General features: G+C 37.0%; 1 protein-coding gene and 1 non-coding gene across 6 annotated transcripts in view; both read left to right on the top strand.

The window, feature by feature from the left end:
* Positions 1 to 14,690, top strand: part of STRN (striatin) — a 131,045-nt gene that overhangs the window by 98,603 nt on the left and 17,752 nt on the right. For all 5 annotated transcript variants that reach the window (XR_002732433.3, XM_023216354.3, XM_023216353.3 and 2 more), the window contains 4 exons: positions 1,590 to 1,765; positions 3,444 to 3,491; positions 9,960 to 10,081; positions 13,174 to 13,341. Coding sequence is in view for 4 of the 5 variants with exons in the window: in XM_023216354.3 (XP_023072122.2) it covers positions 1,590 to 1,765; positions 3,444 to 3,491; positions 9,960 to 10,081; positions 13,174 to 13,341 (514 nt within the window). In the remaining variant the exon portion in view is untranslated. The remainder of the gene's footprint in view (positions 1 to 1,589; positions 1,766 to 3,443; positions 3,492 to 9,959; positions 10,082 to 13,173; positions 13,342 to 14,690) is intronic.
* Positions 3,805 to 3,906, top strand: LOC111545448. Its single transcript, XR_002732462.1, has one exon. It is a non-coding gene; the product is annotated as a U6 spliceosomal RNA (small nuclear RNA).

Genomic DNA, 14,690 nt, shown 5'->3' with positions numbered 1-14,690 from the left:
ATGAATGGAGCTTGCAGGACTGAAAGTTGCTCAGAATGAGTCAGTGAGTGGTGAGTGAATGTGAAGGTCTAGGACATTACCGTACACTGCTGTTGACCTTGTAAACACTGTACACCTAGGCTTTACTAAAATATATATAAAAAAACTTTCTTCAGTAATAAATTAGACCTAGCTTACTACAATTTTTTACTTTATAAACTGAATTTTTAAAAACATTTTGACTTTTATAACACAGCTTAAAACAAACACATTGTGTAGCTGTAGAAAAATATTCTCTTCCTTTATATCCCTCTTCTATAAGCTTTTTCCTATTTTTAGAATTTTAATGTTTATTTTACTTTTTAACTTTTTTGTTAAGAATGAATACACATACACGCATATTAACCTAGGCCTATACAGGGTCAGGATCATCAGTATCACTCTCTTCTACCTCCACATCTTGTCCCACTGGAAGGTCTTCAGGGGCAGTCACAGTCATGGAGCTGTCATCTTCTGTGATAACAGTGCCTTCTAGTAGAATACTCCTTAAGGACCTGTCTCAAGCTGTTTTACAGTTAACTTTTGAAAAATTAAGTAAAAGGAATATACTGTAGAATAAAAATTATAATATATAAACCAGTAACAGCAGTTAATATCATTATCCAGTATGTGTTCTGTACATAATTATACATGCTAGACTATATACCACTGGCAGCCCAAATAGGTTTGTTTATACCAGCATCACCACAAACATATGAGTAATGTATTGTGCTACAGCATTAAAACAGCTATGATGTTACTATAGGAATTTTTCAGCTCCATTATAATTTTATGGGACCAGCATCATATATGTGGTCCACTGTTGACCAAAATGTAGTTATGTGGCACATGATTGTACTTTTGCTACTCCTACTTAAACTTAGTCTGATTGCTAGCCTTGGAGTGTGAAGAATTCGTACCCTGTGGTGCTAGTGTAAATTCAAATATAATCTACCTCTTTAGCTTTTCTGTTATATGATTGGAATGAAAAAATAGTACTTTTTTTTTTTTCGTTTTTGAGATTGAGTTACCACAGAGGGAGAGAACATGTGTGTGTTTTACCAGTAGAATGCGTTCTTTGAGTTATCTCTTCCATTTTTAACATTTTATGTTTCCAGTTTATAAACTTTGTTTCCAGTTTGATGAAGAAAATTTAGCTATTAGAAAGTATTTAAAATCTCAAAAGTACGGTATTTTAAAATGTTAGCAGGTTTAAAGATAACTTAGTTTTTCAACTCTTGCCCAAAATTATATTTGTATAGTATAATTTGTGTTAAATTACTTGGTCTTATTTAGCATCCTAGTAAGATCTATTTTATGTAATTTGATTCACTTTTTATATTCAATTATGTTAATTGTTTTTGTAATAATACACCTTTCATGTTTCTTCAAAGAAAACTAGTGTTGGGTTATTGCTAATTTTGCTTCTTGGTTTGGTTAAAAATTACATTGTTTTAAAAATTGCAAAGTGATGGTTTATTGACAAATCAGCAAGAATTAATGTTGAAATGCAATTTTTTCCCCTATCCTGAACTAAGTGTATAGATATCTTTGTTTTGTTTCTTTAATAGATAGCAAACAATAAAGATGCATTGAGGAAGACATGGAACCCTAAGTTTACATTGAGAAGTCACTTTGATGGCATCCGAGCCCTTGCTTTCCATCCCATTGAGCCTGTTTTGATAACAGCATCAGAGGATCACACATTAAAAATGTGGAATTTACAGAAAACAGCCCCAGCCAAAAAGTGAGAATATTCTACTTTGACATACTTGAATATTTTAATTAACATTTTCAGCAGAAAATGACATATTTTATTTCCATTAAATTTTCCAAATATTTCTTCTAGTTCTTTCTGCCATGTCATGTAATTTATTGTGTTTTTCCGTTTATATGACCTAATGGTAGGTTAGAAAACTGATGCTTAGGAAGATATGGTATTATCTGTTGGTTTCACCAGGGTTTGTGAATACTAATTACCATCCTTATGTATAACAGTATTTTTAAATGGCTGCTATATTTGGGGAGCCCCTTATCTGTACTGAAGGTTTTGACTGTTCCTATAAACAGGTATATGCATCTTTAAAATAATCAAATCTCCACCTCCACCCATTGTTTAGTAGATTAGACTTATGGGGTGGAGCAGAGAAAAGCCTCACTGGAGTAAGTGGAGGGTCTTGATCTTGTCTTTTGGCCTTGAGACTTTATGTACTTTCCATACCCACCAGTATGTCTAGACTCAGAGGCTAACTTAACTGCTAAAGTGCTTGCCTTGGCCCTTTAGTTCTTGTCTAAGTATGGATAGACATGAGTTAGTATAAACCCTTTAAAAGTCACATAGCTAAACCTGATTCTGCTTGCTTGGGTCCTTATTGGAGCTCCACTCCTTTGGGTCACATGTCAAAAAAAAACCCGCATCTGCCAGCAAAGACCCTTTTGCATTGTTAGGCACTTTGTTATTATAAGAGTCATCACTGAACATCAAATAGAGGAGGTTACAAAAATTTTACTACCAATAGAGGAAATCTATTGCCTGGTTTAAGAGAGATCAGTGTCATTCATTCTGTGTCATACGTAGGGTAGATGAAATACTTCATTTATCAGTTTGCCTCAGATAGCTCAACCAGATATTGCTAAAACCAGATGGACTTTCATATAGATTAGGTGTTTTCAGAAGAGAAAAATAGTTTACTGGCTATACATTGTGAGATAACATGTCTGTACATAACTGCAATACAGTGTAGAAATCGGTAAGTATGTGACTTTAAATCCAGTTTCCATCAAAGTCATAGCCAGTATTAGGGTGTAGTGTACCTATAATAATGGTGTTCTGAGTAATGAATAAACTGATAATTTGGACAGTCTCTTCAGTATGGAGGATAGACATATTAACCTTATTGGAAAGGCAAGGAAATAGAAGTACCATTTGCTGATATCCTACTATGTGCATGATTGTGTCCTGGGGTGTTTTTTAAATTGTAGAATCCTATTTAATCCTGTGATTATTTGGTGTCATTCCCATTTTTTTGTTGTGTTTTAAACGGTGTAATCTGAAATTGTGAAAGATTAAATAATTTGCTTAAAGTTAGCCAATTAGTGACAGAACTGGAAATTGAGTTCAGAAATTTATCTCTTCAAAGCCCATGTTGTTTCCATTGAATGAAGCTGTCTTTCCCTTTAGTCAAATAGATTATGACAGGGCTAAAAATACTGTAACAAGATATTATTACTAAACAAGAATCTTGTTTCTTGATGCCATGAAAGTATAGTTGGTGTTAATAAGTAAGCTTTCTTATGTATGATATAGTTGAGAATGGTATATTCCCATAATGTTTGTATTTTTAAAGGCAATTTTATGACATATATTCAATTATACTGTTTATTACTGAAACTTAGAATGGTAAAGTCATCTCTCTCTGATTTAGGAGCACTTCTCTTGATGTAGAACCTATCTATACATTCAGAGCCCATAAGTAAGTATATGTTCTTTCTTTATTTTAAACCAATATCTTTGTAAAACAGGCTGGTTAGGATATTTTATTTTCTTTCACTTACTAGGTATTCTTTGTATTTAGGAGTTTTTTTTAATGTAAAAGAATTTGGCAGATAATATAATGCTAAAACCAAGTTCATCGCTACGAAATAGGGATTTATGCTTAAATTAGATTTTATTTACATGATGTTTAAGTGAGGTACATATTTATATCTTTAAACTAGAGCCAACTAGGTTTAAATATTAGAAATTCCAACTTTTTTTCCTTATATAACCTGGATTAAAATATTCAAGTACCTTCCTTGCCAGTACCTACCCTACAACTGGAAAGATACAGAGATCAGCAAGGCCTCAGTATAAGGATGACACAGATTCACGAAGGGTTCCATATTTTTCTTTTCTTTTTTTTTTTTGAGATGGAGTCTCGCTCTGTTGCCCCACCTGGAAGGCAGTGGCATGATCCAGTAGAGACAAGGTTTTACACTATTGGCCAGGTGGTCTTGAACTTCTGGGCTTGAACTCTTGACCTCAAGTGATCTGCCCACCTCAGCCTCCCAAAGTGCTGGGATTACAGGCGCCTGGCTGAAGGGTTTTGTATTTTTCTAAACGTGGAAACAAAAGAATACTGGCCTGGCGCGGTGGCTCACACCTGTAATCCCAGCACTTTGGGAGGCCGAGGTGGGTGGATCATGAAGTCAGGAGATCGAGACCATCCTGGCCAACACGATGAAACCTTGTCTCCATTAAAAATACAAAAAATTAGCTGGGCGTGGTGGCAGACGTCTGTAGTCCCAGCTACTTGGGAGGCTGAGGCAGGAGAATGACGTGAACCCACGAGGCGGAGCTTGCAGTGAGCAGAGATCATGCCACTGCACTCCAGGGTTGCAGAGCAAGACTCCGTCTCAAAAAAAAAAAAAAAAAAATAGAATATTACCAGCTACCACAGCACAATTAGTTACATAGACCATTGACACTTTATAGCAACTACACAATCAAGTATGTGTAATAACCAGCTAACAACATGATGACAGGATCAAATGGGCACATATCATTGTTAACCTTGAATGTAAAAGGGCTAACTGCCCCAATTAAAAGGCACATAGTGGCAAGTTGCATAAAGAAGCAAGAGCCAACTGTATTCTATCTCTAAGCGACCCATCTCACATGCAGTAACACCCATAGACTCAAAGAAAAGGAGTGAAGAGCAATCAACCAAGCAAACAGAAAACAGAAAAAAGCAGGAGTTGCTACTCTAATTTCAGACAAAAAGACTTTAAACCAACAAAGATCAGTAAAGACAAAGAAGGACATTACATGACAGTAAAAGATTCAATTCAAAAAAAGTCTTAGCTATCTTAAATATATATGCACCCAATACAGAAGCACCCAGATTCATAAATTCTTAGAGACTGTCAAAAAGATTTAGGTAACTATGCAATAATAGTGGGAGATTTTAACACCCCACTGATGTATTAGATCATCAAGGCAGAAAACTAAGATATTCAGGACCTGAACTTGATACTTGACCAAATGGACCTAACATATATCTACAGAACTCCCCACCCCAAAACAACAGAATATACATTCTTCTCATTTGTACATGGCACATATTCTAAAATCAGCCACCCTCCTGGCCATTAAACACTTCTCAGCAAATTTAGAAAAACTGAAATCATACCAGCCACACTCTCAGAACAAACACAATAAAAATAAAAGTCAATGGCTGGGTGCAGGGGCTCATGCTTGTAGTCCCAGCACTTTGGGAAGCTGAGGTAGGCAGATTGCATGAGCTCAGAAGTTCTAGACCAGTCTGGGCAACATGGCAGAACCCCATATCTACAAAAAATACAAAAATCAGCCACTAGTGGTGACGTGTTCCTGTAGTCCCAGCTCTTCAGGGGGCTGAGGTGGGAGGATCACTTGAGCCCGGTAGGTGGAGTTTGCAGTGAGTCGAGGTCATGCATTTGCACTCCAGCCTGGGCAACAGCAAGCGATAGCCTGTCTCAAATAAATAAATAATAGAAGTCAATACCAAGATGGCTCAAAACCATACAGTTACATGGAAATCAACCAGCTCTTGAATGACTTATTGGTAAATAATGAAATGAAGGCAAAAATCAAGAAATTCTTTGAAACTAATCAAACCAAAGCTACAACATACCAGAATCTTTGGGAGGCAGCTAAAGCTGTGTTGAGAGGGAATTTTATGGTGCTAAACACCCACATCAAAAACTTAGAAAGATCTCAGCCAGTGCAGTGGCTCACAGCTGTAATTCCAGCACTTTGGGAGGTTGAGGCAGGCAGATCACAAGGTCAGGAGTTTGAGACCAGCCTGGCCAACATGGTGAAACCCCATCTCTACTAAAAATACAAAAATTAGTTGGGTGCGGTGGTGTCCATATACGCACCTAGTACAGGTGTAATCCCAGCTACTCAGGAGGCTGAGGCAGGAGAATTGCTTGAACCCAGGAGGCAAGGTTGCAGTGAGCTGATATCCTACCACTGTACTCCAACCTGGGCAACAGAGTGAGACTCCGTCTTAAAAAAAAAAAAAAAGAAAAAAAAAAGTTAGCTCTCAAATTAACAACTTAACATCACACACACGAGAAAACCAACCCCAAAGCTAGCAGAAGACAAGAAATAACCAAACTCAGAGCTGAACTGAATGAAATAGAGACACAAAAAACCGTATAAAAGATCATTGAAACCAGAAATTGGTTCTTCAAAAGAATAAGATAGGTAGACCACTAGCTAAACTAATAAAGAAAAAAAGAGAAGATCCAAATAAACACAACCAGAAATGATAAATGTAATTTTACTACCAACCCCACAGAAATACAAAAACCATCCAGAAACTATTATGAACATCTCTGTGCACACAAACTAGAAAACATAGAAGAAATGGATAAATTCCTGGGAACAACATCCCAAGACTAAACCAGGAAGAAATTCTGTGAACAGACCAATAATGAGTTCTGAAATTGGATAGTAATAAAAAGCTTTCCAACAAGAAAAAGCCCAGGTTGAGATGGATTCACAACTGAATTCTACCTAGCGCATAAAGAAGAGCTGGCACCATTCCTACTGAAGCTATTCCAGAAAATTGAGGAGGGGCCGGGTGCAGTGACTCACACCTGTAATCCCAGCACTTTGGGAGGCCAAGGTGGGTGGATCACCTGAGGTCAGGAGTTCGAGACCAACCTGGCCAACATGGTGAAAACCCCATCTCTACTAAAAATACAAAACAAATTAGCTGGGCATGGTGGCAGGTGTCTGTAATCCCAGCTATCCCAGCTACTTGGGAGGCTGAGGCAGGAGAATCACTTGAAACCGGGAGGCGAAGGTTGCCGTGAGCCAAGATCGCATCCATTGCATTTCAGCCTGGGCAACAAGAGTTATGAAACTCCATCTCAAAAAAAATAAATAAATAATAAAAATTGAGGAGGAGGGACTTCTCCCTAACTCATTCTATGAGGCTAGTGTCATCCTGATACCAAAACCTGGCAGAGATATAACAAAAAGGAAAACTTCGGGCTAGTATACAAAAAGGAAGACTTCAGGCCCGTATTCTTGATGAACATAGATGCAGAAATTTTCAACCAAATACTAGCAGACAGAATCCAACAGCACATCAAAAAGCTAATCCACCACAATCAAGTAGACTTTATCCCTGAGTTGCAAGGTTAGTTCAGTATACACAAATCAATAGATGTGGTTCATCACATGAACAGAACTGAAAACAAAAATCACATGATCATCTCAATAGATGCAGAAAAGGCTTTCAATAAAATTCAGCATCGCTTTATTAACCCTGAACACACTAGGCCTTGAAGGAACATACCCCAAAATATTAAGAGCTATCTATGACAAGCCCACAGCCAACATCACACTGAACAGCAAAATCTGGAAGTATTTCGCTTGAGAACTAGAACAAAACAAGGATGCCTACTCTCACCACTCCTATTTAATAAAGTACTGGAAGTCCTAGCCAGAGCAGTCAGGCAAGAAAAAGAAAAGGCATCCAAATAGGAGGAAAGACAGTCAAACTATCTTTTTTGCAGACAGTGTAATTTTGTACCTAGAAAACGCTATAGTCTCTGCCCAAAAGCTCCTAGATTTGATAAAACAACTTCAGCAAAGTTTCTGGATAAAAAATCAACGTATGAAAATCAGTACCATTTCTATATACCAGTAATACCCAAGCTGAGTACCAAATCAAGAATGCAGTGTCATTCACAATAGCCACAAAAAAGGTAAAATACCTAGGAATATTGCTAACCATGGAGGTGAAAGATCTCTACAATGAGAATTACAAAACACTGCTCAAAGAAATCAGAGATGACACAAAGAAATGAAAAAAATTCCATGCTCATAAGAATCAATATTGTTAAAATGGCCATACTGCCCAAAGCAATTTACAAATTCAATGCTATTCCTATCAGACTACCAATGACATTCTCACAGAATTAGAAAAAACGTTTAAAATTCATATGGAAACCCAAATAGCCAAGGCAAAGAACAAAGCTGGAGGCATCACATTACTGACTTCAAACTATACTACAGGGCTATAGTAACCAAAACAGCATGGTACTGGTACAAAAACAGAAACATAGACCAACGAAACAAAATAGAGAGCCCAGAAATAAAGCTGCACGCCTACAACCATCTAATCTTCAACAAAGTTGACAAAAGCAAGCAATGGGGAAAGAACTCCTATTCAATAAATGGTGGTGGGATAGATGGCTAGCCATATGCAGAAGATTGAAACTGGACCCCTTCCTTATACCATATACAAAAATCAATTCAAAATGGATTAAAGACTTCAAGGTAAAACCTAAAACTATAAAAAATGTTGAAGAAAACCTAGGGAATACCATTCTAGACATAGGCCCTGGCAAAGATTTCATGATGAAGGCACCAGAAACAATTGCAACAATGACAAAAAAAAAAAAAAAAGACAAATGGTACCTACTTTAACTGAAGAGCTTCTGCACACGTTAGAAACTATCAGCAGAGTAAATAGACAACCCACAGAATGAGAGAAAATATTTGCAAACTGTGAATCTGACAAAGGACCAAATCTTGAATCTATAAGGAACCTAAACAAATTAACAAGCAAAAAACAACCCCATTAAAAAGTCAGAGGACGTGAACACATAGTTTCCAGAAGAAGACATACATGTGGCCAACAGACAGGAAAAAGTGTTCGACATCACTTATTACAGAAATGCAAATCAACACACAATGAGATGCCATGTCACAGCAGTCAGAATGGCTGTTATTAAAAGGTCAAAAGATAACATGCTGACAAGGCTGTGGAGAAAAGGGAATACTTAAATGCTGCTGGTAGGTATGTAAATTAGTTCAGCCACTGTGGAAAGCAGTTCGGTGATTTCTCAAAGAAGTTAGAACTACCAGTCAACCCAGCATTATTAGGTATGTTCCCAAAGGATATAAATCATTCTGCTATAAAGACACATGCATGCATGTGTGTTCATCATAGCACTATTCATAGTAGCAAAGACATGGAATCACCCTAAATGCCCATCAGCGGTAAACTGGATAAAGAAAATGTGGTACATATACACCATGGAATACTATGCAGCCATAAAAAATGAGATCATGTCCTTTGCAGGAAAATCATGGAACTGAAGGCCGTCAGGTTAAGCAAACTAATGCAGGAACAGAAAACCAAACACTGCATGTTCTCACTTATAAGTGAGAACTGAACATTAAGTATACATGCACACAAGAAGGGAACAAGAGACACTAGGGCCAACTTGACTGTGGAGGGTGGGAAGAGGGTGAGGATTGAAAAACTACCCATTGGGTACTACGCTTTTTTCCTGAGTGATGGAATAATATGTACAGCAAACCGCCAAGGCATGCGGTTTATCTCTAGAACCAACCTGCACATGTACGCTTGAAACTAAATGTTAAAAAGTTTTTTGAGAATTGTTTGTGTGTGTGTGCGTGATGATGCATTTCATTTTTTTTTTTTCTGTTTCTGTTTAAGGAATGTGCCTTTTCTCTTGATTTAGCGCAGAGATTGGCATACTTTTTATATAAAGAGTCACATAATAAATATCTGACTTAGGCTGTTAGGCTTTTTAAAATATTTTAGGATTTGCTGGTTATATAATTTCTGTTGCATATTCTTGTTTTTTGTTTTGTTTTATAACCCTTTAAAAATGTAAAGACCATTCTTAGCTTGAGGACTGTGCAGAAACAGACCAGTGGTTGGATTTGACCTGCAGACCATAATTTACCAACCTCTTACACCAGAGGAAGAAAAATTAACAGTGTTTTGATAGTACCTGAGTTTTCATTTTTTATAAAAAGCAGAAAAATAGCCATTTGGGTAATTAAACATGCTTGTTTTTAACAAGTCATATTATCAGGTTGGTTTTTGAGAACAGCAATTGATTTATTTTTTTTAATCTCCCAGAGGTCCAGTGCTTTGTGTGGTAATGAGCAGCAATGGTGAGCAGTGTTACAGTGGTGGTACTGATGGACTGATCCAGGGCTGGAATACCACTAATCCCAACATCGATCCCTATGATTCTTATGGTAGGTGATTTCCCAAAGATCTGAAGGAATAAAATTGATTTTTTAAACACATTTTTTCATAGAATATAAAAGGAAGTGTAAGAGATTTTTGAAAATAAATAAGTAAAGAGAACCACATCTTTATTTTGTTAAAAAGGACTTCTGTATTTAGGAATTAACTTGATATACAATGCTAAAAGAAGAAAAGAAAAAAACATTCTTCTTGAAAATACAATTCCCACTTCTCCAGAGTCTTATTTATTGGAAATACAGGCTTGATTGACAGTTGTTTTCTTATTTTAGGCATCTGTAGAGTTCTTGGTACATTATTACTAAGCCATAGTAACATTTCATCACTATTCTTGTCAAACAACTTTTAAGGAAAATGAATATTGGTGTCATCCCCTTAGTCAATTATTGGAGGGCTGTAGAAAGTAATAATTTAAAAAGTCCATGACACCAAAATAGGTAAAAGGCCTCAAAAGTTAAGAAGTGCCCTTTAGTTTTGGGAACAGTACCATACATCATAAATACATATTATAATCTATCAGTAGATATTACCATAAATTCATTTGTAAAAACTGTGTAGGAATTGGCTATGTTGGTTTTCTGTTAAGTTCTAGAGTAGTTTGAAGTATCACATTTGTCATAAAAGCATTTTAATTCAATCATCATTTTAGATTAATTTTACCACCAAACTAGAGTAAGGATAAGAAATTCAATAAACAAAATTTTTTCCCAGCATTTATTTAATAAGCATTAATATTTTGTGGAAAGTAGCCCCACTCTCCCCCAATTCTCTTATAAGTTATTTGTTCTATGCCTTTCCTTACTTCCTTTACCTCTCTGCTAGAGGATCAACTGTCCCTCATTCTGTCCTAGGCCAGTCCTTCCCATTTTGACTTTATTCATTTTAGTTTCTTTTGGGACTGTACTCGAATCTGTCTCTCTTTGCGACTGCATTCTGATCTTTTGCTCTTATGCTTTCGTTCTCTTGCATCTTAATTAAGCCTTACTCTCTTTGCTTCCTTTGCATCCCCTCAGCAAATAAGTAAATTCGGGTACCTTCCATTCTGAGCAAGGAGAAGCCTTGACCCTGTTTCCCTCTCTGGCTTCTGTTTAGTTCCTCTCATTCCCTCATGATCTGTTTCTTTGATGGTATTGTCTAGAAAACATAATTACCAGTTACTAATTTCATGTTTTTTCTCTGTGCTTCATCCTTCTGCATTCTGGCTTCTGGCTTTAACACTTACATATAACAAGATTGTCAGTAAGTAATTGCCTGATCCAAGAATATTTTACAGTCCTTATTTTACTCGATGTATTGGCTGTATCTGAGATTGTTAACAACTCCATCCTTTTTGAAATCTGTCCATGCTGTTGGCATTTTGACACTTTGTGACAATTTCTATTCTCTGTCCTTCATAAACTGCTTTTATTTTTCTTGCCTTAAATATTGACATTTATCAAGACCCAGACCCTAACTTTTTGCAGTGTACAAACATTCCTTGAGAGACTGAATCTACATCTGTGCTTAAATCTTTGAGCTTCAGATTGACTACAGGAATTTCAGGATGACTGTTGAATGGTCTGTAAATCCTAGCATGTTCTGTGTTTCTTCTCCTGTATATTCTTTTTTAGTTGGTGGCACTATGAGAATCACCCAAACTAGAAACCTCAGAATTATTTTGGATTCCCTGTTCTGTCACACTGTCCCCACTTACTAATTACCTAGTTTTTTGATAACGACTCCCTAAATATTTCTTGAATTTACTTTTTATGCTCTGGCCCTCTCACTGCTTCCCCTGGCCTTAGGTCTTTGTCACTCTTTTTGTCTGCTGAAACAATCCCTTGCCTTTGTCTTGATTCTATACAATCTGTCTTCTGTACTACTACCAAGCTTACCTTATTAAATACATACTTGATCCTGCTGCCCCTGGAGACAGATTCCTTGTTGCTTTCAGGATAATTTCCAAGTTCCTTCATATGTAGTAGAAATCACATCGTAAACTAGATGCCCTCATCCCATCTCCTTCCTACTTCAAAGTCCACACTCCAGTAATACTGAATTGCTTATACATTTCCTTGCATATCATGCTGTTTCTTTTTTCATGTGGTTTTGTGGGTGCTGCCTCCTTGTCAAGCATGCTCTCCCCTTCATCTTCAACTAACTGACATCTGTAAATTCTAGATTTCACTCTCCAGGTTTTCACTCATTCCAATTACTCTCTGTGCTAACTGATGTCTGTCACTTTTATTGTACTTTCAACCTTGTCTGTTGAGGACTGGGATAGAATTGGGTCTTAATCATATATTTGGCTCCATCATTGAGCATAGTGTCTGACACACAGTGTGTCTTCAATAAATATTTTATGGTATGTGTGACAGAGTATATAAGACATAATACCATTGACATTTCCAGACTTAACATTTGTGAGTCTTCTTGAAAGTACCACTTCATAGAATCATTGTGAAGGTTAATAAAGTTTCCAATTTGACTTTTATCATGAGACTGTGCTTACTTAACCTCCCCACTTCCCTCCCTCTTTCCCTGCATACACTATCACCACATCTCAGTTACTGCTATTTGAGAATTTGGGATTCCTGTAGATGTCATTCCTGTCCATTTTGAATGCCATATTTTCAGGAATAACTGCCGTCCATCATATAGTAAGATAAGTGGACAGAAGGAAGTATAGCCAAAGTGCTAAGGGATTTCAGAGAGGGAGAGGACCTCTCTGTTCACTTCCTCAGGGAGTATGAGTTGTGGTTTCTCCAAAGACGAATGAAATTCAAATGATTTTATATTAACATGCTTTAAAAATATTTAGACAAATGGAAGGACAAAAGGAAGGGGGAGGAAATACTCACATTTTTTAAGGGGAAAGATATGTGCTTTTAAATTTTAATTTAAAAATTTTAAACTTTACATTTGTATATTTCCAAGCCTGTTTTGATTTGCTGTAGCCTGTCAGAAGAATTATAGAAACCAAGAGTCATATTTTATACTGTTATCAGGTGCTGTTGTTTATTTATTTTACTTTCTCTGAAATCTAAGTACCTTTGTGAATTTTTTTTTCTTCCTGATTTTGCATTTTTACTGTTTTGTATAGATCCTTCTGTTTTACGAGGCCCTCTGCTAGGCCACACGGATGCAGTCTGGGGTCTGGCTTATAGTGCAGCACATCAGCGTTTGTTGTCCTGTTCAGCAGATGGCACTCTGCGTGTATGGAATACAACTGAGGTTGCTCCAGCACTAAGTGTATTTAATGATACTCAAGGTACATACTTTAAAAAAATCATTTTGCTGAATCCTCTGTAAAACAGTTTATTCTGAAAACAAGCAAGCAGATAAATGATTCTCTGAACGCTTTATATTTAATTTGAAAGTTTTTGAAGCAACGAAAATGTATTTGTTTGAATTTCCAACCTATATATAGTTTTGTTGTTGTTGTTTTGTTTTGTTGAGATGGAGTGTCACTCTGTCGTCCAGGCTGGAGTGCAGTGGCGCGATCTCAGCTCACTGCAACCGCCGTCTCAGGTTCAAGCGATTTTCCTACCTCAGCCTCCAGCACACACCAGCACACTCAGCTAATTTTTGTATTTTTTTTTTAGTAGAGACAAGGTTTCACTATGTTGGCCAGGCTGGTCTCAAACTGCTGACCTCAAGTGATTCACCTGCCTCAGCCTCCCAAAGTGCTGGGATTACAGGCGTGAGCCACTGCACCTGGCCTGTAATTTTTAAAGGAATGGTTTTTGGTGAAAGAACACACAGATTTTAGGTTTTAAAAAATTAAGATATAATTTATGTATAGAGAAAAACAGGTATCAAGGATACATTTCAGTGAGTCTGATAGATAAGTACACCCATGTAACTCATACATCAATCAAGACTTAGAGTCCGGGTATGGTGGCTCACACCTGTAATCCTAGCACTTTGGGAGGCTGAGGCAGGAGGATCACTGGAGGCCAAGAAAAGACTGTATTTGCCCATTCTCATACCACTATAAAGAAATACCTGAGACTGAGTAATTTGTTTGTTTGCTTTTAAAAAGTTTAATTGGCTGACGGTTCTGTACAGGAAGCATAGCAACCTTTGGCTTCTAGGGAGGCCTCAAGCAATTTACAATCCTGGCGGAAGGCAAAGGGACAGGAGGCATGTCTTACATGGCCAGAGCAGGAGGAAGACGGGGGTGGAACACACTTTTAAACAACCAAATCTTGTGAGAACTCTATCACGAGAATAGCACCAAAGGGGAAAATCCGCCCCATGATCCAGTCACCTCCTACCAGGCCCTATCTCTAACCTTGGGGATTACAGTTTGACATGAGACTTGAGTGGGGACACATATCCAAACCATGTAACAGATAGAGCATTTCCTTTGTCTCCCCAAAGTTCCTTCGTGCCTTTCCAAGTCAATCCCCTCCTCTCCTTATTCCTAACCAGAGGTACCCACTGTTGTGATTTCTTCCATCATAGATTAGTTTTATCTACTCAAACTTCATGTAAATGGAATAATACAGTATGTGTTCTTTGTATCTTGCTTTTACTCTTCATTATAATGTTTTTGGAATTCATTTGTGTTATATCAATTACTTCTTTCATTTTTATTTGATAGTATTTCATTAA

This window comes from Piliocolobus tephrosceles, chromosome 15 (genome assembly GCF_002776525.5).
Source record: "Piliocolobus tephrosceles isolate RC106 chromosome 15, ASM277652v3, whole genome shotgun sequence".
NCBI lineage: Eukaryota > Metazoa > Chordata > Mammalia > Primates > Cercopithecidae > Piliocolobus > Piliocolobus tephrosceles.
This window is presented reverse-complemented; position numbering and strand designations above follow the sequence as displayed.